This window comes from Mugil cephalus, chromosome 7, assembly GCF_022458985.1.
Source record: "Mugil cephalus isolate CIBA_MC_2020 chromosome 7, CIBA_Mcephalus_1.1, whole genome shotgun sequence".
Classification (NCBI taxonomy): domain Eukaryota; kingdom Metazoa; phylum Chordata; class Actinopteri; order Mugiliformes; family Mugilidae; genus Mugil; species Mugil cephalus.
Genome location: NC_061776.1, coordinates 8,553,234 through 8,575,956, shown reverse-complemented (window position 1 = coordinate 8,575,956; position 22,723 = coordinate 8,553,234). Strand labels below are relative to the sequence as shown.

Below are 22,723 nucleotides of genomic sequence, written 5' to 3'. Positions count from 1 at the left end.
CAAAACAACTACAAAAGGAGCAAAACAAGCACAAAGACGTGTGCAAACTACAGTGAGAAACAAAACTACAAAAAGAAGCAAAATAAGCACAAAGACTGGTAAACAAACTACAGAGACACAAAACAACTACAAAAAGAAGCAAAACAAGTATGAAGACGTGAGAAAACTACAGAGACACAAAACAGCTACAAAAAGAAGCAAAACAAGCACAAAGACTCACGAGCAAACTACAGAAAGATACAACTACTAAACTACTAAAGAAGGATGCGAAGCAACTACAGAGGCTGAAAAAGACATAGAAAAAGATGCAAAGAAAATTACAAAGAGGGATGAAACATAGACAACTGCTTCACCCACAACCACAGAAAGACACCAATCTACCAGAGGGACACAAAACTGACGAAACAACTTCAAAAATCCAAAACATAGGACACAAAACAACAACAAACTGAGAACAAAACAAGCACAGAGACACAAAATAACAATGAAAGGAGAACAATGACGAAATGGAAGACAGAGGCGAACGGAAAGTAAACAATCAAAAAGTCACGCAGAACAGCTAGGGAGTCATTAAACAAAAAAAGACACACAAAACAACTTCGAAAGGGACACAAATTAACCACAGATAGACAAAAGAGCTAACAGAAAACAGGCAAAACAAAGACAAGACACAAATCAACACTAAAAAAGGTGCAAAACAACCATGAAGATACACTAACAAACCACATAAAGACACAAAAAAACTAAAATATGAGACATGTACAACGATGAAGAGACATTAACTATCAAAAAGCGGATGAAAACAACTAAAGAGACATTACACAACTATAAAAAGATGTAAAACGACAGTAAAAAGCTGAATATGTCCACAACCATGACCGCAACTAGATATAAAATGGTACAACTCCAGAATATTAAAAGCTGATTTGGGCTATCACCACGGTGCAGTAATTAGTGCACGGAGATAATAATGTTCCACATATGGAGCTGAGGTTCTTTATCTTTAGTCTGACATTTGATGAAAGCCAGAGTTAAAACCTGTTCCAGGTAAAGTGTCATTTCCTTATCTCGCTTACATTACAGGAGAAGTTTCTTATCGTCGTTACACGGAGGGAAACAAGTAGGAGAGAATTACCTGCCTCTAATTACTGAGGCGGAGTGCATCCATCTTTATGTCGCTCCATTATTACAGTCTGAAACACAATCTTCCACACGGCGTCAGCTGTGGCATTTAGGGGCCGCGGCGTGAAAAGACAAAAGTGTTACGTTCACGCTGATCACGTGGATTTAGTCGACATGCAGCAGAAAAACACACATGTAACTTCTTGTATGTAAATAATTGTAGAACACTTGCTCTTCTGAAGAGAGTTTATTATTTAATTATTATTTAATCATATTTTTTTCTGTTTGAGGACACAATGAGTTAGATTTTATTACCTGATTAATGTATAAAAAATGGATCCGCATCAATATAATAATATTTTTAATGATTTATAATGAAAAGATAGATATAGTAACTACATTAGATTAGGAGATACTTTACGAATTATCTTTAAATTTGATGTTGTGTTTTTTACAGTGTACAGCAAACCTTAATATCGTTTCCTCAAAGCAGCTCCGAAAGGCTCATCTCTCTCCTCCCTCCACTGTTGTTTACGTTTGTGTAGCTGCGTGGTATTAACACTGACTGTATATACTATTACCAGTGACTATTATACCGGCGTTGTCCTCATGCTGAGAACGTGACTTGTCGCATAGATGACGTCACTCCCCAGGACGAAAAAAATAAAACAAAAACAAAAAACAAAAGAAACAAATATTTATATTTTTACTCTGGAAAATAGGAAAAATAGTAACGCACAGTAACCTGGATAAGTAACTGTAATATGATTAATATGAATGCACATTAATCAACATTGATCTGTTCGTCATCAGTGTAAATGCGCCGGACTTAGCACAAATTCTAAAAAAAGAAATCACACTGATTTAAGTTACACGGTAGGATGCTTTTGTGAAAGATGATTTATTTATTTATTTTTTATTTTTTTCCCATGATGCAGTCCTAATAGCAAATTAAACCTGACTATCTATTACCATACATACAGCACCAGAGTTACATCATATTTGTCATAAAAGGACAAGAATATAGTCCCGCACCGTCTTCTCCGTTAAGAACATCTAATGTAAAGTAACTACTACCATTAATGAAAACCAAGCATGGAGAAAACTCTATATAAACGGTAAAATATATAGTATATCTAGGGAGTTGTACTGAATCTCATTCATCTCAAACTCTGAACCTAATGAAGCGTGAAGCGAATGTAGAAACATAACAGAGTGTGAAAGTTTAATATTTCCACCTCACTCTGCTGGTTTTATATATAAGAGCCTTAAATCAGATTGTAATCACTAAGTGAATCAGTTTGTCCCAGGACCTTTGGTGAGAAAGTCTCACAGTATGAAAGCTTAGGCTGACATCTAGTGGTCACAGGACACAGAGGATGACGTAGTTGGTGCTTTCATCACATATCCAAGTGACTTTTTCAGTTCTGGATGACTAGTGGTTACATTATTTATTTATTTATTTATTTTAATTTCCAACCTTATCCACCGAATTTTTAAATAAGGGAGTAGGATGAATCGACTTTTGTAATCCTATTCCTTATCTTCAAACTCAAAATCAGTTCATAGTTATACATTTACAGAAATAGCAATAAATAAGGGAAATAAAAAATAAAGAAATGAGAAAACGATTACAAAAGGAGACAAGACAATTAGTGAATACAACTGACAGGAAAAACAGCAAAATTAGAAGGATACAAAAAGAAAGAAAGACCTGCATGTTTTGTTTGTTTGTTTTTAATAAATATATTCCCCTCCGGTTGTATTTATTCTTCCTCATTTGAAACAACTTTTGGATGCAGTGTGTTAACTAATTGTTTATTTTATTTTTTGTACATGAATTGAATTGTTTTAAAATCAACCAGATCCTTAAATTTCAGTGTTTTGAAAAAATGAAAAGTGTGTTTGTTGGTTCTTTATAATTGCTGTTCGTTATAATTCTCTTTTTTGAAGGATAAATATTGACTGTGTGTTCATACTTCCAGACAACAGGTTATGTATGAGAGTATAAAGGAGCAGTACGAGGTGTAAAGAAATTCAGGAATTCTTTGACTTTATGTAATATTTCAATTGATTTTTAATTAGACATAATTTATTGTCCATTATTACTCCTAAAACTTTGATTTCATGTTCAATTTCTGTGTCGTTTATCCTGAGTCGTTCATACCGGATTGTAAAGTTGTTACATTGTTACAATTCAGGGACAAAAGTGTCCTCTTCAAAAACACCCTGTCCCTTTATGGTAGCAACGTAACAATTTAGTTTACACGGTGTAAAAATAGAGCATTATTGGATTTGAGCTTGAAATATTAAAATTTGCTAAAAAAACACACACATTTGATCAGCTGCAGCTTTTTTTTTATGCACTGCAAATTGCTGTGCTCTGAATTTTGATAGCAAAAAACAGTTATCAATAAAATAAAATGGAAAAGGACACATTTGTCCTCAACTAAACTTTCTGAATCACGTCTAAACCACAAGGAAAACACCTCAGGTGAAAAACCTGAAGTGAAAAACAAAAGAATCTTTTTTTTCCTTCTTTTTTTTAATATTCAAGTAGTTTTATTGTGTGATTTAAACCTTAAAATCACAGTTAAGTCTTCTCTTCGTGTAACTTTGTGTTAACTTTGCATATCAGACACAATCAACAGCATGTTAGCAGTAATTAAAACTCTGTCAACACGTGATTTATTGACTTTTTTTTTGTAACAACAGACACTGAACAGTTAACCGACACCAGGTACAACGTTTTCATTCAGTAAGACGACGAGAGTGCGGTAAAATGGTAGTTCTCTAAAAGCTGTTCCACAGAGGCAGGTCGAACGCAGCCGCGCACGTCTGAGCTGAGTAACCTGGGTTTAAATAAATAGTGTAGCTGGGAGATAAGACATTTAAAACACCGTCGCACCTCTGGCTGTTTCCCGTCACAAAGAGAACTGTTCCACTTCCACCAAAGCCGCACGAGAACAAGAGTCCTGAGCTGCATCTCCAGCTGAACCCAAAGCTCTTGCGATTGCTCTTCCACGTTTATTTTTTCTTCTTTAAATGAAATAGCAGCAGCATGATGAGAAAACACAGATGTAGTGCTTAAAAGTTAGTACATGTTAAACTGTAACAAGTGAGAGGAGATGAACTGAATCTAACTTTTACCTTCTTTGTGCCTCGTCTTAACTCATCTGCCGGATTCTCCAATCACTCTGGTATGATCACAATAATAAAAAGCACAACAGGACAGACGCACCTGGTTTTGACTTTCTTGGTTAGTGGAGAAGCTGAAAGGTGAGGAGAGTAAGAAACGTGTCTACTTTGTGCCAACAGCTACAAGTTTTCCCCTAAACTCATTAAGCTAAGGAATGTCATCTTTCTATTTTTTTTTTATGAACCAGGAAGGATCAGAGGGGAATCATGTCCATTTTGTCCTCCACCACGATAATGCGTTGTGGTCCTCTTCTCTGCTTCCAACATCCATTAGCGGGAGCTGACGTGAAGCGGAGCGTGTTCAGAGAGACGGCTGTTTGTACGTGTGCCTAAGTGTGTGTTGGGAGTGTGCGCGCCGGGTCGGGAGGGGCTAACTGAGGAGGTCGGGCCGCACGCCGATCTTCTGCAGGACGTCCTCGGGCATGCACAGCACCGGGTTCACCGCTTTGACCTGTTCGTCTCCCAGGAGGGAGAGACCTGCAACTCCAAACAGAGTGTGGAAAGGGTCCACCTGCAAAAGACGATCAGTGTTAATTAGACATTTCCTAGTGATTGAGAGAGGAATTAATGCAGCAGATTGGCTAATGATGAACTGTTTTACTGTGATGATGAGGAAATATTGTAGAATAATCCCAGGCTAGTAGTAAAACGTGTTAGCATGGCTTCCTGCTGATGTGGAAATCTGGGGACATTCACAACTCGGAGATAAAATAAATAAATAAATGTTTTCAAGATGAAATGAATATTCATATTTAAACTACTATGTCTGTAAAGTCAATAGCAGCGCGACCAACTACCGTAATAATTGTAGTCTGCGCGCAACATTTTTTTTCTCATTCATAAAAAGCTAAAATTCGGGGGCATTTTCAGGGGCAGCTACAGCCGGGGGACAAGTCCTCCAAAATGGGAACTGTCCCCGAAAATCTGGGACGTCTGGTCAACCTAAAAATAAAAACACAGCACCTGTTTTTGGCACAAATCTTCTCGTTCTCGCTTCATTTTTCGGACCTTTCCGTCTTCATTATATCTCACAGTGACTTAGTTGTATCGTACGTGTTAAGATGTGCTACTCTAAAAATGGTGTAGCGTTCCAAACTCTGTTTAATCAAATACACCGGTACGCCAGTATATTAAAAATTCATACCATAACAAAAAAATAAATAAAATACCGATATTTGGTATGAACCGGTACACCGCCCAGCCCTAGCGTTAATAAGAATCAACAAAAACAAAAAGAATCATCGTCTGATAACAGCTGCATTGGTGAAAAAGAATTTGGACCGTGCCCAACCACTCACCATGTCTCCAGGTCTATCAGCGAAACCTCCCGTCTCCTCGTCCTGACAGGCCAGAATAAACGTGCGCAGCTTGGCTTTGTCGATCCAGTGGATCCTGCCGATGATCTTCAGCGAGGCCAAAACCCACCACGAGTAACAAACATCTGGAAGCTGAATGAATAAACATCATAAACGCTGTTTTACTTATGAACTGTTGTGAGGTCTATGTTACTTCTAACTTCTAATTTCCTAAATTTCCAACAGTAACATCTGGAAAGCACAAACCTTCTCGGGTCGTCCATTGAGGCCGCCGGACGGCAGCTGCCTCTCACAGAGCCACCAGCCCAGCAGGTCAGCGTTCACCTGGTGCAGCTGACCAGTGAGCGACAGGAAGCCGGTGCAGCAGTAAATCTGATGGAGAGGAGGAGAAAAACACCAGTGGATTTTAATACATGACACTGATCAACGGGAGTGGAAATGGAAAAAAAATCTGTCACCATCTAGAGTGAGAACATTTCATTCTGTTCCTGTCACTGTCTCAGAGATGAGTCAGACTCACATCATGAGGCAGAGTCAGTTTAACATGAATTCTTTCATATCGCTTTGGTTATTAATTCAAACTTTGAGCAACGTTCATGAAGTTTTTCTGTACACAGAGTCACTCACCTGACCAGCGTGAGACTCTGAACCAGGTCTGCAGCCGAAACCTCCGTCGAAGTTCATGCAGGACAAGACGAACTCTACGGCCTTGTCAACATTTATTGTATCCATCTTGCCCTAGAAGAGAAAAGAGACACAGTTAACGTTTCAGTTTAGAAACTTTGAAACAGTTTTAGACAAGTGCCAAGAGAGAGTTTGCAGTTTTTTTGAAAAGTGTGTCTGAGAGAGTGGCTGCATGTCGCCAGTAGCTCCATGAAGCGTGTTAATGGTAGTTTTTTTTTAGTCTGACTTGTTCTTGTTTTTTTCTGTGACTTGAACAAATCAAATGGTTTTCGGTCGTTTTTATCTTTTTGTGCTGTTTTTAATTTGTCTGGAGCGAGCTAAACTTCAGAAGAAGTGCTGTGGATGCCAGGCCGGATGGAGGTGGAGGAGCGGAGAAGGAGGAGGTTTGGGTCGGTGGAGCTGTCTGTCCTCACGGGGAACGCGAGGTCTTCGGCAGCAGGATCGATGGACTGTGTGCGCTTGATAGGACCCAGTCAGAGTGTGTCTAAAGAAGAGCTTTGGAGAACTGGTTCATAGGACCACAGTATATATGTGCCCGGCTTTTCCCTCAACCAATAAGGAAACACCATTAACAAGAAACACCAGAATATACACAGTCAATGGAAACACCATGACGACACCATCCACACCACTGATTCTATGCAACTGGCCAAACATCCACACAACCTTGGACACTATTTTGCCAACTAGTTTTGTATATTTTCATAATGCTAATTTTGTACATTTTTCTGATTACACTGCTCATGTTTATTTTACTTTAATTTAATCTCAGTTTATTTATCTCTCTTGTGGTTTTGAGTGTTTACTTTTATTGGCAACAAAGCTACGGTGACAAAGTAATTTCCCTCGTGGATCATTAAAGTCTGTCAAAGTCTAAGTCTTGTGTCGGTTATGCACCTTTTATTGATATAAACATAGTTTAATGAAGAGCTCTCTAAAACTGAACATTATAACCTTCAAGAAGGATTTACTGCACAGCTGAAAAATATAAATAAATACATTTGTATAACTGCAAAAAGGAAAAGAAGATACACATACCAGTAATGAAAGTGTGGCGACGGCACAGAAAGAAAACCGTGTATCTATTTCTCCTGAAAAAAACAAAGAACAATAATTAAAATTACACCACAAACTGTCCTGGTGTTTTCACATAATATATTTAAATAGTTTAAAGGATTAACTCTGACCTCCATACAATATGACCCAAAGGTTTTTACATTTTACATTTACTACATTTATATTCTTTCCGCATTTAGGAAGCAAATGTTTTATGAGACGACGTGAATCGCAGCAGGGCTTGCTCACCCCATTTGTCTCCCGCAAACGAGCCGTCTTCCTGCTGCAGCCCTTTGATGTATTCCACCACTTTGTCCACGTCGATCGCGTCCACGTTGTCATACAAGCTCAAGATCTGCGGAAGAAACGTTCAGAAACACACAGTGAGATAAAACCCAGGCAGACTAATCTTAGACATTTTGACACTGAGAATAGTCTGACTGGCGTCACCTGCACAGCGCTGAGGGTGTAGAGGAGATGGGGGTCGTGGCCGATGCTGGCGCTGATGCCGCCGCACTCGTGCTGACAGGATTTAATGAAGTCTATGATCTCCTGCTGGTTCATCCTGGGCAGATGACCCATCAGGTCCATCACTGTCAGCCCCCAGTAGATGCCGCTCATCCTCAGGTACTCGGACAGAGTGTACTCCTGGAACAACACACACCAGAGCATTAGAGAAAAGAGAGTGCTTTTATTACAGCTCTCTGCAACAGAAATTCGAGAGGGCAGAAAAAATTGATTTCTTGTCAGATGTAAAACAAATAAACAAGAAAAAGTACAGTATCGATCAGATTTGTCCATAATAAACATTACAAGAGATTCGACGCTGAAGCTCCGAAGCATGTTTCTCTCTATTGAAGCAGAATGGTTCAAAACACTGTATCAAATCTCTGTGATCACAAAACTGATGAAGTTCTTCATACGTTACAGTGAAACACTGGAAGTGAGGTGACTACTTTGAATCTTTGGTGCATCTTCATTCATTAAAAAAAGACTTGAAATGCTCGGTGCTCCCTCCCTACTTAATACACCGGACCAGAAGAAAATGATCCCCAGTCTCCTGTGACAGGATTTTTTCTAAGAGAAGAAGTCGGTAGAAACCAAGCACCACTGAGCAGAGTTTCTTTGTAATTAAAAACTTCCCACAACATCCCACAAGCACAATCCTCTCATGCACATATTCACTTTATTTTCCTTACTGTGCCGCAAGGACGTCCTTCAAAATCATTCTCAAAAAAGTATCTCTACAATTAATTCTTTAATGTGAATCTTCACACAGTATGTGTTGAAATTAAAAACGTGTTCTCTAATGACAATAGGGAAAAGGTTTATCATCCAGATCCAGGGATGATGATCATTACCATTAAAAGTGGTTTCCAATGAAACCTCCAGACATATCTCCAAACCACTGATGTTGAACTACCTGATCATCATTATTATTATTATTATCATTATTATTATTATTATTATCATTATTATTAGCTGTTCAGGTCCTTGGATGTCTTACAGCTTGTGTCCCTTCTCTCTGACGGCTGCAGGGAGAAGATGTGATGGAAGGGATGATATGCGTCTTTAATGATGGACGCAGTGCTGCTTGTATAATCCCAAGCAGGGAAACCAAACCAGGAATATCTGATATCTAAATCAAGTTTCAAGTAATAAGCCGATTGACATTTCAAAATATTGACACAGCTGCTTAAGAGTGACTCATTAGGAAGATCATGGGCCACTAGGTGTCACTGGTAGGATCTGTATTTGATCTGTATTTGAGGATTCAACAGCGAATACAATCAGGATGAAGCTTCGCAAGGCTTCATCCTCCCATCTCTACATATAAACCTCCCCTCCCTTCCCCCATGAGACAGTGTCTACTCACATAGTCGTCCTTCTTGGAGCCGTAGGCAGCGATGTAGTCCGCATGTTTGTCCAGTAACAGTGTGCTGGGAGCGTCAGGCTTGATCATGACATCTTTCATTTGGGTGCCCTTACATTAAACACACATCACATCAGGTCAAACAGGCCAGAACCTCAAATGCCACAATCTCCAACCATTCACCTTTAAACATGTCACAGAGTTAACTGGTGTTACGTAGCTAAATGATGAATATACAAAGGGTCAGCAGCTTGTTGACAGGTTGAGCCTCCAACGAGCTACATGCTAACGCCGATGCTAGCTACGTTTTAGCCTCTTTACCACCTGCTAACGCTCAGGGTGAGGCTGTATGTGAGAAAAATAGAAACGAGTGGATATTTAAACCCGCTTCGGTAAAAATGTTACGTTAAACTGCATTGAATATCGCATTTAAACAGAGTCTTGGTTACCATTCTGGCTATTTTGCATGTTCAGGCTTCCGCCTCCTCTTCTTCTACTCTCTATTTTCCGGAGGTCGGTTTTCAGTTGTATGGCGCCACCTTCAGCATCAGAGTAAAACTGCAGACTACTGGAGGGAGTGCATTGTAAAGTACTAAAATTGTTTTATTTATTTTTATTTTATTTTATTTGTTTTACAAAAAAGGAGCTAAACTACTATATGTTACAGATTAGACTAAATTAAAACGTAAATGCTGAATATTTAAAGAAAAATATTTATAAATTTCAATAGTTTCAATAGAATTATGAATTATTTTTTAAATAATTGATTTTCTTAATAATTTAGAGACAATTAATTGGACTTCAATGTGAAGATCACTTTTGACTCAAGTTTATTACTATTTCCTGGACTTTTGCAAACTAGTAAAATGAGACGTTTAATCTATAATTAAAATAATAGAAAAGATTATAAATGACATAAACTAGACCTCAAACAACTGCAAAACGGTGTGTACATTAATAAGAATCTAATAATATATTTATACAGCAATCACAAACTTTTATGGTCAACTTTGAATACTAGAACAGCTTTTCTGGTTCAAATTTTAACTGCTTTTAAATCATCTGTCATAACAACAAATGGCACTCCTTTATTTTTTTTAGTAACCTCAATTAATCAACCTTAAAACTAATTGGAAGGAATTAATTTATCACCGAAGAGCATTAGTCCAACATCTGGGACAAGATCCAAAGGCAGAATTTCTCAATAGAAAATAAATGAAAAGTTTTCATTTCTGAAGTTATGAAGTCATTTTACATCCTTTGCACCTTTTTGTTGTGACGGCTGCACTTTGCCTTCATGGGTGCTACGAGTTTGTTTAAAACTGACCCCACAGTTTACGTCAATATACGGGACATACACCTAATCTTAAAAAAAAACAAAAAACACAATCTATTCTTTGTTAGTTTAGGTTTTCTCAACTCATTTAATGTGAGGAAGACAAGAGAATTGTATTTTATTTCAGTCATTAATGCACACAAAAAGAAAAGTTTACACTGAATGAATTGATGGCATACAGTTCCAGGTTGTCAAGAGTGTGACAGCAGCCTACACATTACACCCATACAGATACAGCACCTCCTATATCTACACAACTTCACTGTAAAGATGGACGTCTTTTAAATGTAGAGCCAACAGCAACCGATACAAATCTGCTTTCAGGCACCATGCAGTCTTATATTAATATATATATATCCACACATTCTGCTGAGAAAAGGATTTGTACATTTTATTTAACAATTTATTTGATGTTTTTGAACAGGCGTTAGAAGGTGAGGCGGAGTATTGATATCGAAGGCAGATTAAGGCATGAAGAGATGAAATCACCATCTTTGATTTTTACAGCAAATCAGAACTGTGACCAAAACCATTACGATGATAAGTGAAAGGCTGAAGCTGCTCGTGCTCCCCAGAACTCGACAGTCCAGCCTCATACACATAAATTAAATCTTTTAATGTCAACTTATTAAGTCACACGTGTCCAAATGTATCTGGCTCCAGTTTAATGCTATTTTTTTCCCCCTCCTGTAGATACAGTGTTTGAGCCTCAACATTTAATACTTGATGTAAAGCAAACAGAACATTTTTTGTGACTTAATGAGTTGCCAAGTACATTCAGAAGGATTTATGGCATCAGGGAGGGGGTGCGTCCTCTGAGCTCACAGATCTTGATTTTCTCAGAGTCCCCAAAAAAAAAAAAAGAACGGCTGGATGAAACATTAAAGGCAAAAAAAAAAAAGTTAAAACTTTATCCTGAGTTTAAGTGGCCAGATCTGTTTTATAAGAACGTGTGTGATGTATTGAAAAGCTACGACAGATGCATCTAAATATGGACAAATCAGGACGTGGGGGGTTTCACTTCTTGAATCTTCCCAGATGTTCCCGGCCGATGATGATTCTTTGGATCTGAGCCGTTCCCTCGTAGATCTGCAAAAGAAGTCAAATTAAATTAAAAGAAAAGCACAGAGGTAGCGATGGTGGTGGATCGGAAGCAGAACATAATCACTCACCTGGTAGATCTTCGCGTCTCTCATCAGCTTCTCCACCGGGTAGTCGCTGTTGAAGCCGTTGCCGCCGAATATCTGAACGGCGTCGCTCGCCACCTGATTGGCGATGTCCCCGGCGTAGGCCTTGGCGATGGAGGCGTAGTAAGTGTTCCTGCGGCCCTGGTCCACTTCCCAGGCGGACCGCTGGTACGCCATCCTGGCCAGCTCCACCTTCATCGCCATCTCAGCCAGGAGGAAGGACACGGCCTGATGCTGCGGAACGAGAAAAAGGGTGAAGTCGGTCGTTGGTCGGTCACACCTTTTTGTGTGATGGGACAGAACACGAGGTGTGAAACAAACCTCAGCGATGAGTCGGCCGAACGTCTTCCTCTCCAGGGCGTAGTTGGTGGCTTCATCGAGGGCTCTCTGCGCCAGACCTGTGGCTCCTGCTGCCACCTGCATCACATTATGAATATATATTATAAAAAGACACAATTGCTGTGTTTGCATTTACTGTTAGAAATGCACAAAACCTAAATATTCCAATAAAAAAAAAAAACAAAAAAAAAACACTGCATTTCGAGACCCTGCGTCCACATATGGGGACATTAAGTTTTAGGTGTGTGTCAGATTACTCTGCCTCATTTACGTTTTTATCCTCTTAACTAGATACTAGTTGAATTGCATTATTTGCAATTCTGTCTTTACACAGCAAGGTTCAAATATAAAAGTGAATAGTCTTATATTTTGGTGACTTTATTATAATATAGAGAAATAATCCCCATGTCCACACACGAGGACATAATTTCTTCCAAAAACTACTTCCTAATAATCCCAAATGAAGATAAATGGAGAAATTAAAAATATATACCAAACTAAGGCTCAGGTCTCAGGGGGTTAAAGGTAAACTCAAGACTTACCTTTTTATATTAAATCTTAAATAAATAAAAAACTATAAAAATGCTAAATACGGTAAAACTAAAAAGTAGTAATTATTTTATTTTTATGTCTATACATATACCTTTAGGGTTTTTAGGGCAGTGTTTTTAAATCCAGCCTCTGGTGTTTCCTCCCCCATGACAACGTTTCCACAGTTCCTGCTCCTGTTCTAATGAATAGTGTTGTTGTTTGTTTTACATAATTTTTTTAAGTCATATGACCCAGATGTTTTTTGAAATTCTAATTTCTGTCCCTGTTACACCAAGATTTATTTTAAACAACGAAGCATCTTTTGAAGATGGATGGTGGATTTTACAGATTCACATAAAAACTCCATATAAAATCTAAACTCGTCCGGTCTGAGCTGGTCTAAGACTCACTGGTGGCCTGGTGTTGTCGAAGGCCCCCATGGCGATCTTGAATCCCGCTCCCTCTCCGATCAGGACGTTCTCCTTCGGGATCCTGACGTCCTCGAAGGTGATGCCTCTGGTGTCAGAGCACCTCTGACCCATGTTCATCTCCTGCAGGGACAAAAGGACGTTTTACCTCCTGGTTGGACAGAAGACAGACTGAGCTTTGACCTGCATGAGAAAAAACTAAATAAATCTTAAAAAACCTGCATGAAGTCAGGAACCACGCCCATCGTTTTGTCTACAGTTTATTCACTCTCCATGTTCATGACTTTCTTGAATGTTCAGATGAGGTGATGATCACGCAACTAAAACATTCGCCCCCAGACGCTGTAGAGCTCTATGTGCATCTTAAGGCTAAATCGTGTTTTATGCAACTTAAAGGAACCTGTTAACGTTTTAAAAACAATCCCTTCAAGTCTAACTCATTGTTCTCAGGTAATACAAGTTTTAAAACAACCAGAGATTTGTGCTCGGCAGGTTTATCCACCTGGACATTTTTGCAAAGTGAACACAGAACTTTTTGATTCTCTAGTTACGTATCAAGTCATTTCTTCCGGGTTTACTCTGCAAACACGTCCTGACTTGCTGCTTTAAACAATATTCCTGAAAATATTTAACAACCTTTCATACAAATATAAATCCAGAGCAGCAGTTTTGTAGCTGTGCTGGCCCCAAGGCAGTTTTTCCCTCCTTCTGTTTACCTTCTTTCACAAATCCACGTCTGTGTTTTAACAGCGTTAATACAAATCTAGTTGAGAAGCCCCATATGGAGACGCTCCTCTACAGGTCAGTTCACAGTTTAACGTCACTAAATGTTTCTCTGCTGTAACTAAGGATGGCATCGCTAAGGTTAAGGTGATTCTGGTGCTTATAGAATGGAAAACTTTGTCCAAAAACGGTGCCTTTTTGTTTTTAAGGCCTTTTGTGACATGTAAGTTGAAGAGAATATTAATTTAAATAACAAACACAGCTAAGAAATAAATGAATCAATATAAAATAATGATCATAATGAAAACAGTGGCGTGGGGTCTTGCAGGCCATCAATGACACTATATTTCTTGCCTTTTAAAAAAATAAAATAAAATGCCGTCTCATCATTTTTTTAATCAAACTCCAGGTGTCACTTCTCTTGCACTACATCTCTTTCGAGCTCTTGTTGCAGGTTGTTCAGTCTGCATCATTTTAGGTGAAGTATTACAGACAAACTTTTGACCATTGGCATTTTGAAGGTTCACTTCCATCCATGCAGGTGAAAAGGGGCCGGCAATTAAAAATTCAGTATCAGGCCCATCTTACCTTTCTTCCAACCTGAATTCCTGGAGTGTCGGCATCCACAATGAAGCCAGTAAAAGCTTTAGAAGCTGAACACTGAGGATCTGGGTTTGTGCGGGTGAGGAGGAAGTACCTACAAACATTAAAGACGTGTTTAAATAACTAAGATGTTTAAAAAGGAGACAGCGTCACTTCTTTCACGAAAGGTAAACTGTTTAAAAGTTCCAGCACACACCAGTTGGCTTTCCCTCCGTTTGTGATCCACATCTTCTGCCCGTTAACAACATACTCGTCCCCCTTCTTCACAGCTCGGGTCTTGATGGCGGCCACATCAGAGCCTGCGCCGGGCTCCGTGACGCAGTACGCCTGGAAAAAACAACAACAAACAAAACCAGGGGGTTTAACTCGGTCTGATCTGAAGCAGGATGAAAGCTCCGAGCTACGACCCATTTAGTGAAAGGGAAATCGATACTGATCTGACCTTCACCCTGATCAGTGGGTGATGACACAAAAATAGACCAAATACCAACAAAGCCAGGACACTGACTCGCTTTTCCCTTCTTTTCAGATTTTAAAGTGACTTCAGCTTTTAGTTTAGTGCAGCAATAGTGGAGGAAAAATAACTTTTTAAATGTTCTCCTACACATAATGTCTCCTTTACGTTCATTAAATCAAAGAGTTTTCTAAAACTTTTCTATTTCTAATCAGAGCTGCTGCACAACTCTAACACAAATGGCTCTAATTACACAAGAGTGGGGGTATTTTATCTCTTAATAGTCTGAATTAATTAACTGACAATATACTTTTTAAATCCAAAACCAAATTAAAGTAAAAAAAAAAAAAAAAAAACATGCCCATTTAATAAACACAGTGACTTTAAATTATTTTAAAGTTAATTTAATATGTTGTGATGGAAATATTAGTGAGTGATGTGCATGTCTGTACTTAAGTAGAGCTTTTAAGAGAATGTGCCATTGCTATTTAACATCTCTGGATGGGGGAAGAAAAACAAAACAAAAAACACTTCTAATAACTAATGATCTTCTGAACCCAAATACTTACACACATAAGAGGCTCCTCAGTCATCCTCCCCAAGTATTTCCTCTTCTGTGCATCATTACCAGCCAGAATAACGGGCATTTGCTGTGTGGGAGAAACAGATGAAATCGAGTTACATACACACTGGTATACTGCTCATACGTGTGCTTTATAATGGCCACTTGTGATCTGAACACTCGGGACCTGTGTTGATACGTCTAAATATTCTACGTAGGTTAGAATTTGGCTTCTCTGATTTATTTTTTTACCCTATTTGTTTGGCAGGGTGCTCCCACGCCAACGCTACGGATGCTGCTGTATGTTCTATAGATTTTAATGCCCTTTAAGGCAAATTTGAGGACTGTTGTATTTATTTCACAACATCAACAGACTAAGTTTGAGATGTACATGTTGAACAAGATCCACAATCCTCCAGCAATCAAACAGAGCAGCTATAACATTCATATGGGTTAATTCCTACTTAGCAAAACACTGCATTTATTTAGATTTAATTATTTAAGATTGAAATAAAGCCCCAGAATAAGAGAAACACAAAACTTACTCCCAACGAGTTGGCCTCCATGGCAGTCTGCACTCCAGTGCAGCCGTAAGCCAACTCCTCAGTGATGAGGCAGCTGTCAAAGATCGACAAACCCATTCCACCTAAACGACGAACAAACAGACAAGAGGTTTATTGTCACACACAGTAAAAACCATTCAAGGAAATAAATACTTGGCAAGTGTCTCTAACAAATGAATAAAAGGATGTAAAAATAAACCTAAACTTCAAAATACAAAAATCAAAAACAAAGATGTAGTAGGAGGAATCTGTTAAATTAAAGGTTTACAACCTGAGTTTTAGAAAGTGTTCTGTGCCTTGTGCTACATATAACAGTCAGTGGGAGTGATGAGAAAGTGAGGAAGTGTTATATGAACTATTCAGGAGTCTGGTGGCTTCAAGGTAGAAACTGTTTTTGCTTGTTAAACATAAACCTACTAACTATTCCGACCTAAACACACATCCACTGACAAAAGAATTAAACACATTTTACCTACAGCCGTACTTCCTTTCATGATAAATATAGTGTCAATGTATACATTTGTTATTTCACAGAGTAAACCTGACATACTGCGTTACAGGATCCATAAAGTAGCTCAATAATGATAAATTAGTGGATATAATCCTAATATTTGTGTGTGTTAACACACAACAGGACGTCCTCAGGAAGCTCATTTGAATGAATTAAAAAGCAGCCGCCACTGATCTGTTTAAGTTAGAAACTCTATCCTAAAGAAACAAAGGCTGGTGTTATTGCTTGGAGTGAACAATCAGTACAACAATAACGTACCATACTCCTGCGGGATGTGACCGTTCACTAGACCAAGCTCCCATGCTTTCTTAATGAGGGGGAACGGATACTGTAAAAGGGAAAATATAGGCAGAATATACTTAGAATTATTAAAAACAGATAAATAAAGAAAAAAATTACGTTAGAACAGCACAGAAAAAGAGGTGTGTGCGGTTGTGCAAATATTTGAAATAGAAAAGAGGTCATGTAGCACAACTCATTACTGAGAGAAATTATTTGACATTGATAAAAGGCATGACCCATGCTGAATTAAACGCTAATCTTCTACTTATCACCGCTGAGGACAAATAAGAATACAAAGCAATTAATTAACTTTACTGACATAGATTAAGCTGCAAACTTGAGAGCAATGTCCACTATCCTCCGATTAGCAGACCAGATTCAATTATATATTTGGTTCTTTCTGTTCAACATCACTGCGCAGCTAAAGCGCCCGTCAGTAAAACAGGAAGACCCAAGAGTCACAGGCAGAAGATACGCAGTGACGTCTGCAGCTTGGATGTCGGTCATTTCAAGCCGCACTTAATCCGACAAACCGTCACAGGGTCGTCTCGGCTCTACTCACCTCCCCACTCCTGTCATAAGCAGGAGCAGCAGGGACGATTTCTTCACGTGCAAACTTCCTGGCCAGCTGCTGGAACTCCTTCTGCTGGTCCGTCAGCTCTGTGTGCCAAAAGCAGCAGGAAGACGCAATGAACAAAGTAAAACAAAAAAAACAAAAAACAAGCCATTTCATACCACATTTTGCGTCCTTACTCACCGAATGAGAAGCCTTGGGCGGATGCATGGCCGCTGGAAGATGCGGTGGCGCTGGCTGCAGCCGCGTGGGAGCTCTGCAGACGGATCCCGGAGCGCACGCCGGTTCTGAGCACCTGTGAGCGGAGGGGGAAACCAGAACCAGAGCGTCAAGTCACCTGCACACGTTATACAGGAAATAACATGTAAACGAATCACTAGTTTGCTTCAACTAGTTCCTCTGATGTATCACTGGTAAAGTCGAGAGCTATGCGTCTGTTTCTCTGAACGTGAACTCTAAAATTTGCAGCATATTTAGAAAACATTTTCATCAAGACTGTGAAACTTAAAAATCTGCATGTGTAACACAACTTATGATAAATCTGTGTACAAATTAAGCAAAATTAGCCTTTAACTGGGTACATTTTCACGTTTTTACCAAGTCTAGATTAAAAGTCATTATAATTAGACTTGAAATTTGCACTAAATACACAAAGAACAATTAAAGGCGGTTTTTAAAATATGTTGATATCTAGGAAACCTTTATCGCCTTGCAGGTATTTGCACAGCACTAGATATGGTCTGATCTAACAACCATTAAACCATAAAAGGGCTATTAAATGTGGACTTAAGTAAAGGGAGAAATCCTTTTAAAAAAAACACAGTTTCTGGATTTACGAATGACAGAAAAGTGGAAAATGAGTGTATTTTGACCGGAACTACACAGAGACCTTGGGGTTAGTCAAAGATATTCAGGGCAGCTAGCTATATTAAATATTAACAGGGAACATATTTGGGTGTTAAGCACTGTAAGTCGGACGTAAACACATGAAAGACGCTTACGCGTTATTAAAATAAAAACAAATGAATAAAAAACAACAACAACAACAGAAATGTGTCATAATCGTTGCAGGTTTAAGCTAGCTAACGTTAGCCCGTTACGTCGCTACCAACGCTTTGTTGACAGAAAAATAAAAGACAAGACGCTAATTGAAAAAACTATGAATTTTAATTCGCTAAAACTATATATTTAAAGTAGTAAAAGAAGGCTAACGTCGAGATATTTACCTTGTTGAGCAGCATTGTCATGACACGGTGGAATAAACTTGTCCCCGGATCTAAATAGGAGCGTTTTCAGCCAATCGCAGGGCAGGATTCAGGTCACGTGTCACGTCACCGTAACCTTTCCTCCAGTTTGTTATTTAACTAGATTCACCTCTAGTGTTTACCTACACACTCAATGGAGTTCACGGCTAAAACTATTCCTGGCTAATGCATCATGGACACTAATCTATAGGTCAAATCAGGACTATAACATTAGTGTATTAATGCAGCATCAGCAGTGTCTATTAAATGTTTTAAACTGAAGGATTTAAGGATTTTTATTTGTCATTCCCAACCATACAGAACCACGAGATGGTACGAAATTATGGGATTATTTCCCATAAGTAACTGTGTTATATACGTACTAAAAGAAAACAGTATAGATGGACAATAAAAGATAAATAAAAGTGGAAATATAAATAAAAATAGCAACATAGCAACATGGATTTGTGCAAGTTTGTGCAAACTAATTGCCTTGCATATACAAATACACTCACTTACCAGAACATTATCCTTGTATCCAGTTATTCACTTGGCACGTTCTTCATTTATTTTTTAATTATTAAGTTTAATGTATTCTCCCTTATGACTATTTATTTTGCTTTCTGCCTCATATCACACTACTCCTGCCATGTATTATTGTTGTATGAATGGTTGTAAGTCTAGATGACAGACTGTAGAAACTGAATTGCCCTTCAGGGATGAATAAAGCTTTCTGTATCTGCTGTGGGATAAATTAATGAATTGTCTTATTTTATCAGAAAGGTGGTAATTCAACTGTGTGATCATTTTGTGGGGTGTAGTTTGTGGTGCTAGGGTTGACTTCAGGATTGCTATATATATGCTTAATGTTGAAGGAATGCAGACTCGCTCAAAATGTTGACGTGACTGCGAATAGTTCTAGCTGTTAAGTTACAGAGCTCGGCCAAGTAAAACAAAGACATATAGGAACCACGAAACAACCACAGAGAGACTCAAAGTGACCACAAAGAGACACAACATCATAGAGAAGATGCTAAGAATGACAAAAAGAAAACTAAAATATGAGCAAAGAGAAATGATGCAGAGAGGCACAACGTGAAAACGGCCCCAAAAGGATCACAAGAGACGAGAAAAAATGAATTCAAAATGACAGCAAAGTTGGCAAAATCCACAGACTGTCAGCTCAGATAAACAGGAAAAACATACAAAACTCCCAGTCTACGTCACGTCCCAGCCAATAACCTCATTGGACTCCATCAGGTTCCTAGGCGTCCATTTCCTCCTTCAATTAAAGAAAGTAAAGACAGACAGGACAGATGCCTCCTGGTTTTACACAGTCATCATCAAACGCATCATCATCTCATTTATCACAGTGTGATATGGAAATACCAACAATAATTCACAGAAAAGACTACAACAGATTTTAAATAAAGCTTCCAAAATCACCAGCTCTTCCCTCCCATCAGTCCATTTATCACCAGTGTGTCATTAAACGCCTCCCGCCCGGCTGACCATCTCTTCTGCTACCTCCCCTCAGGTAGACGACTCAGACTCCCCACAGATATTAGAACTTTGAACTCTGTATGTTAAAACGAGGACTAACACTACAGCTACATGTATGGGATTCTATGTATGTATGTCTATTTGTCCGTAGTAAGGTTGTTGTCTATCTGTAACTTTGCACTGTCACTGTTTTTTTGTCTGTATTTATTTGTAATGTTGCTGAGATGTTGTCAGAGCTTGTGCCGAAAACAAATACCACACAACAAATTCTGTAGAGCTAAAATTCTTGCGTTGGCAAACTAGCAAGAGTAGAGTAGAGTGAGTTAATTATACTCTTTGTAGAGTTAAATGTGTTATATATAACTCTCTGAGGACAAACAGCTGGAGTGTTGGTGAATTAACTCTGTAAGTGTCAGTTCAACACATTTAACTCTGAACCTGGATAAATGCAGGTAAACGTACTGAAGTACGAGTCCTGATTTGCATTAAAGACCAGAACCACTCAGGGGGGGGGGGGGGGGGGGGGGGGGGGGGGGGGGTCCTACAGTAAGCAGCGCTTTGCCTCATTCATTCACTAATGTCAGGGAGGAGATCAGTAATAAAACACAGGTGTTTTTGGTTCTGGAGCAGCGGTAGAGATCCATTAGAGACAACAGATGTTAAAAGAATCTACTGGACCCCAGATGATGTCAGGGCGCAAAACTGAGATGGGATCAGAGGAAGCACTTGGAGATGCATGTTAATACCAGGTCTGACCACACCTAAAGATGGTCACATGTGATCCAGTCCAGATCAGATCTTAATGCAAGGTCTGAAGAGGCCCTAGGGAGCGCATGACATTATGGAGGTCATAACCGACATGACAGGCACAGTTATAGTATAGTAAAATATATAAAAAATACTAAACTATAGAAATTAAAAATACTATAAGGGCCACTAATGGCCTTCCACTGGATTGGCTGGGGGTTACACCCTTAGCAGGAGCTCGGTGTCTGGAGGAGGCTGAGACCTCCACCTGCACCACAGGGAGCTGATCATCTGGCTGGACAGACCAGAGTCAGCGGAGGAGGTGGAGGAGGTTGGACCTTCCAGCCCAGCCTCCAAAATTATTAGAGAGCACGAGAACCACCTCTATTTAAAAGCTCCTGCTGGTAATCTGATGATGTCACGATGACATCATCAGGAACAACAGTAAATGTTGCTGGTAGCCACGCCCCCTTTTTGTGTATGGGATCAAGTGCATGCTCGTTGAAATTTAAATTTTTCATTTAAATCAACTTAAGAGCAACAGGTCTGAAGTCGTTGAGAGTTTTCCTGCAATTTCTTTGTCCCGTTACCTCAAACAGTCTGTGGTCATGACCTCATTGCTGTGTCTAATTCAGAGAAGACTGGCTGGTTTCAAATAAAACTCCAAAATCTAAACACCTGCCCTGTGTCCGTAATTTGTTCACTCCCTCCCTAACCCCTTCTCCCTATGTAGGGTTTCACTGATATACTGAGCTCAGTCCTAACAGCTTTCAGACACTACACGTGTAATCGCTGTTAATGACGTCACGTGTCAAGACTAACGCGACTCCCCTTGTTATCCCATTATAATTTACACATTACTACGATGTGACGATTTTGTAAACAACTATGTGTGATGTTCATGAAAAAAAAAAAAAAAAAAAAAAAAAAAGTTTCATATTTTTGCGACGAAAATGTGTCTCACCAACAGCCACAGAGCTCCGGGAGCTGATTCAGCTCCACTCCCACAGTGAAAGCGACGCAACTTCTTTTAAACCAAACTCTATCCAGCTGTATAACCACTGATGTTTCTGTAACTTTTTTGCACATTATTGCATCTGATTAGTCCTTGTTTATAATATAAATTTACTTCTTTCTCTGTTTCTTGTACATTTCTTTATAGGTGCATTTTGTAGATGTAACCTGTCGCTTTTACTATTTTATTCCTCTTATATTAACTTCCTTCACCTGTTTTTTCCTTTTCTCAAGAGCGATTTATGTGCAACTAAGCAATTTCCCTTAAGGATGTATAAAATCTAAGGACTTTAAGCAAGAAATTCAAGAGGGCGCAAACTCGTTTAATGTACAGCTGCATCTCTGCCAGCAGGTGGCGCCAACAATCTGATTTTTATTAAAATCCAGAGGTTCAGAGAAGGACAAGAACTAAATATTTTTATACACTTAACAGGTAATGGATCACTTAATACCACCATGTCCCTCTGAATATAAGCTGATAGCAGTAGGTTACATTCATTTACTTTTCAATACCATTGATAGCAAAGGGTTTCTCTTATCTAGAGTTCTTATCTCTGCACTTACTCAACTTTATTGATCCCTTTGGGATGACTTCCTCTGGAAATTATATTACTTCATCCAGGGCATTGGGAAAACAATTAAAGTTTGGCACAAAATCTTATACTGCCGACTTGTGTCTTTATGGAACCACCAAAAAAAAAAAAAACAAGCTATTAGAAATATATGTTTCTCTTTTCTTGTAATTTACTTTTCTGACTTGAATGCAAATATTCAGTTGCCACAACATTAGGTACACTATGGAAAATCCATTCTTATGCACGACAACTCACAGCCTCAACTAAAAACCATAAAGTCAAGAGCTTTTTATTATAA

At 38.9% G+C, this 22,723-nt stretch overlaps 2 protein-coding genes across 2 annotated transcripts; both read right to left on the bottom strand.

Annotated features, from left to right (window-relative positions):
- Window positions 1–3,777: 3,777 nt before the first annotated feature.
- Window positions 3,778–9,808, bottom strand: rabggtb (Rab geranylgeranyltransferase subunit beta). The gene is made up of 9 exons (XM_047590533.1): window positions 9,699–9,808; window positions 9,253–9,360; window positions 7,827–8,024; window positions 7,626–7,731; window positions 7,359–7,411; window positions 6,264–6,374; window positions 5,883–6,008; window positions 5,619–5,768; window positions 3,778–4,831 (listed from the first exon to the last, which is right to left on the bottom strand). Exons 1-9 carry the CDS (start codon window positions 9,699–9,701, stop codon window positions 4,691–4,693), a joined length of 996 nt encoding a protein of 331 aa, XP_047446489.1. The 5' UTR covers window positions 9,702–9,808; the 3' UTR covers window positions 3,778–4,690.
- Window positions 9,809–10,679: 871 nt separating this feature from the next.
- On the bottom strand, window positions 10,680–18,680 carry acadm (acyl-CoA dehydrogenase medium chain). Its single transcript, XM_047590067.1, has 12 exons — window positions 18,569–18,680; window positions 17,526–17,637; window positions 17,331–17,428; window positions 16,745–16,814; window positions 15,958–16,058; window positions 15,420–15,500; window positions 14,593–14,723; window positions 14,382–14,490; window positions 13,053–13,193; window positions 12,094–12,189; window positions 11,758–12,006; window positions 10,680–11,674 (listed from the first exon to the last, which is right to left on the bottom strand). The coding sequence occupies exons 1-12, from the start codon at window positions 18,587–18,589 to the stop codon at window positions 11,603–11,605; spliced, it is 1,281 nt and encodes a 426-aa protein (XP_047446023.1). The 5' UTR covers window positions 18,590–18,680; the 3' UTR covers window positions 10,680–11,602.
- Window positions 18,681–22,723: the final 4,043 nt, after the last annotated feature.

Excerpts from the sequence above, each read along its gene's own strand:
- rabggtb (XM_047590533.1), bottom strand. Across the intron at positions 7,732-7,826 it reads ACACCCTCAGCGCTGTGCAG|ATCTTGAGCTTGTATGACAA; the intron begins GTGACGCCAGTC and ends TTTCTTCCGCAG. Across the intron at positions 7,412-7,625 it reads GTTTGCGGGAGACAAATGGG|GAGAAATAGATACACGGTTT; the intron begins GTGAGCAAGCCC and ends TGTTTTTTTCAG.
- acadm (XM_047590067.1), bottom strand. The coding sequence starts at position 18,589 with ATGACAATGCTGCTCAACAAG. Across the intron at positions 17,429-17,525 it reads CGCCCAAGGCTTCTCATTCG|AGCTGACGGACCAGCAGAAG; the intron begins GTGAGTAAGGAC and ends TTTGGCACACAG. Across the intron at positions 15,501-15,957 it reads TGGAGGCCAACTCGTTGGGA|CAAATGCCCGTTATTCTGGC; the intron begins GTAAGTTTTGTG and ends TCTCCCACACAG.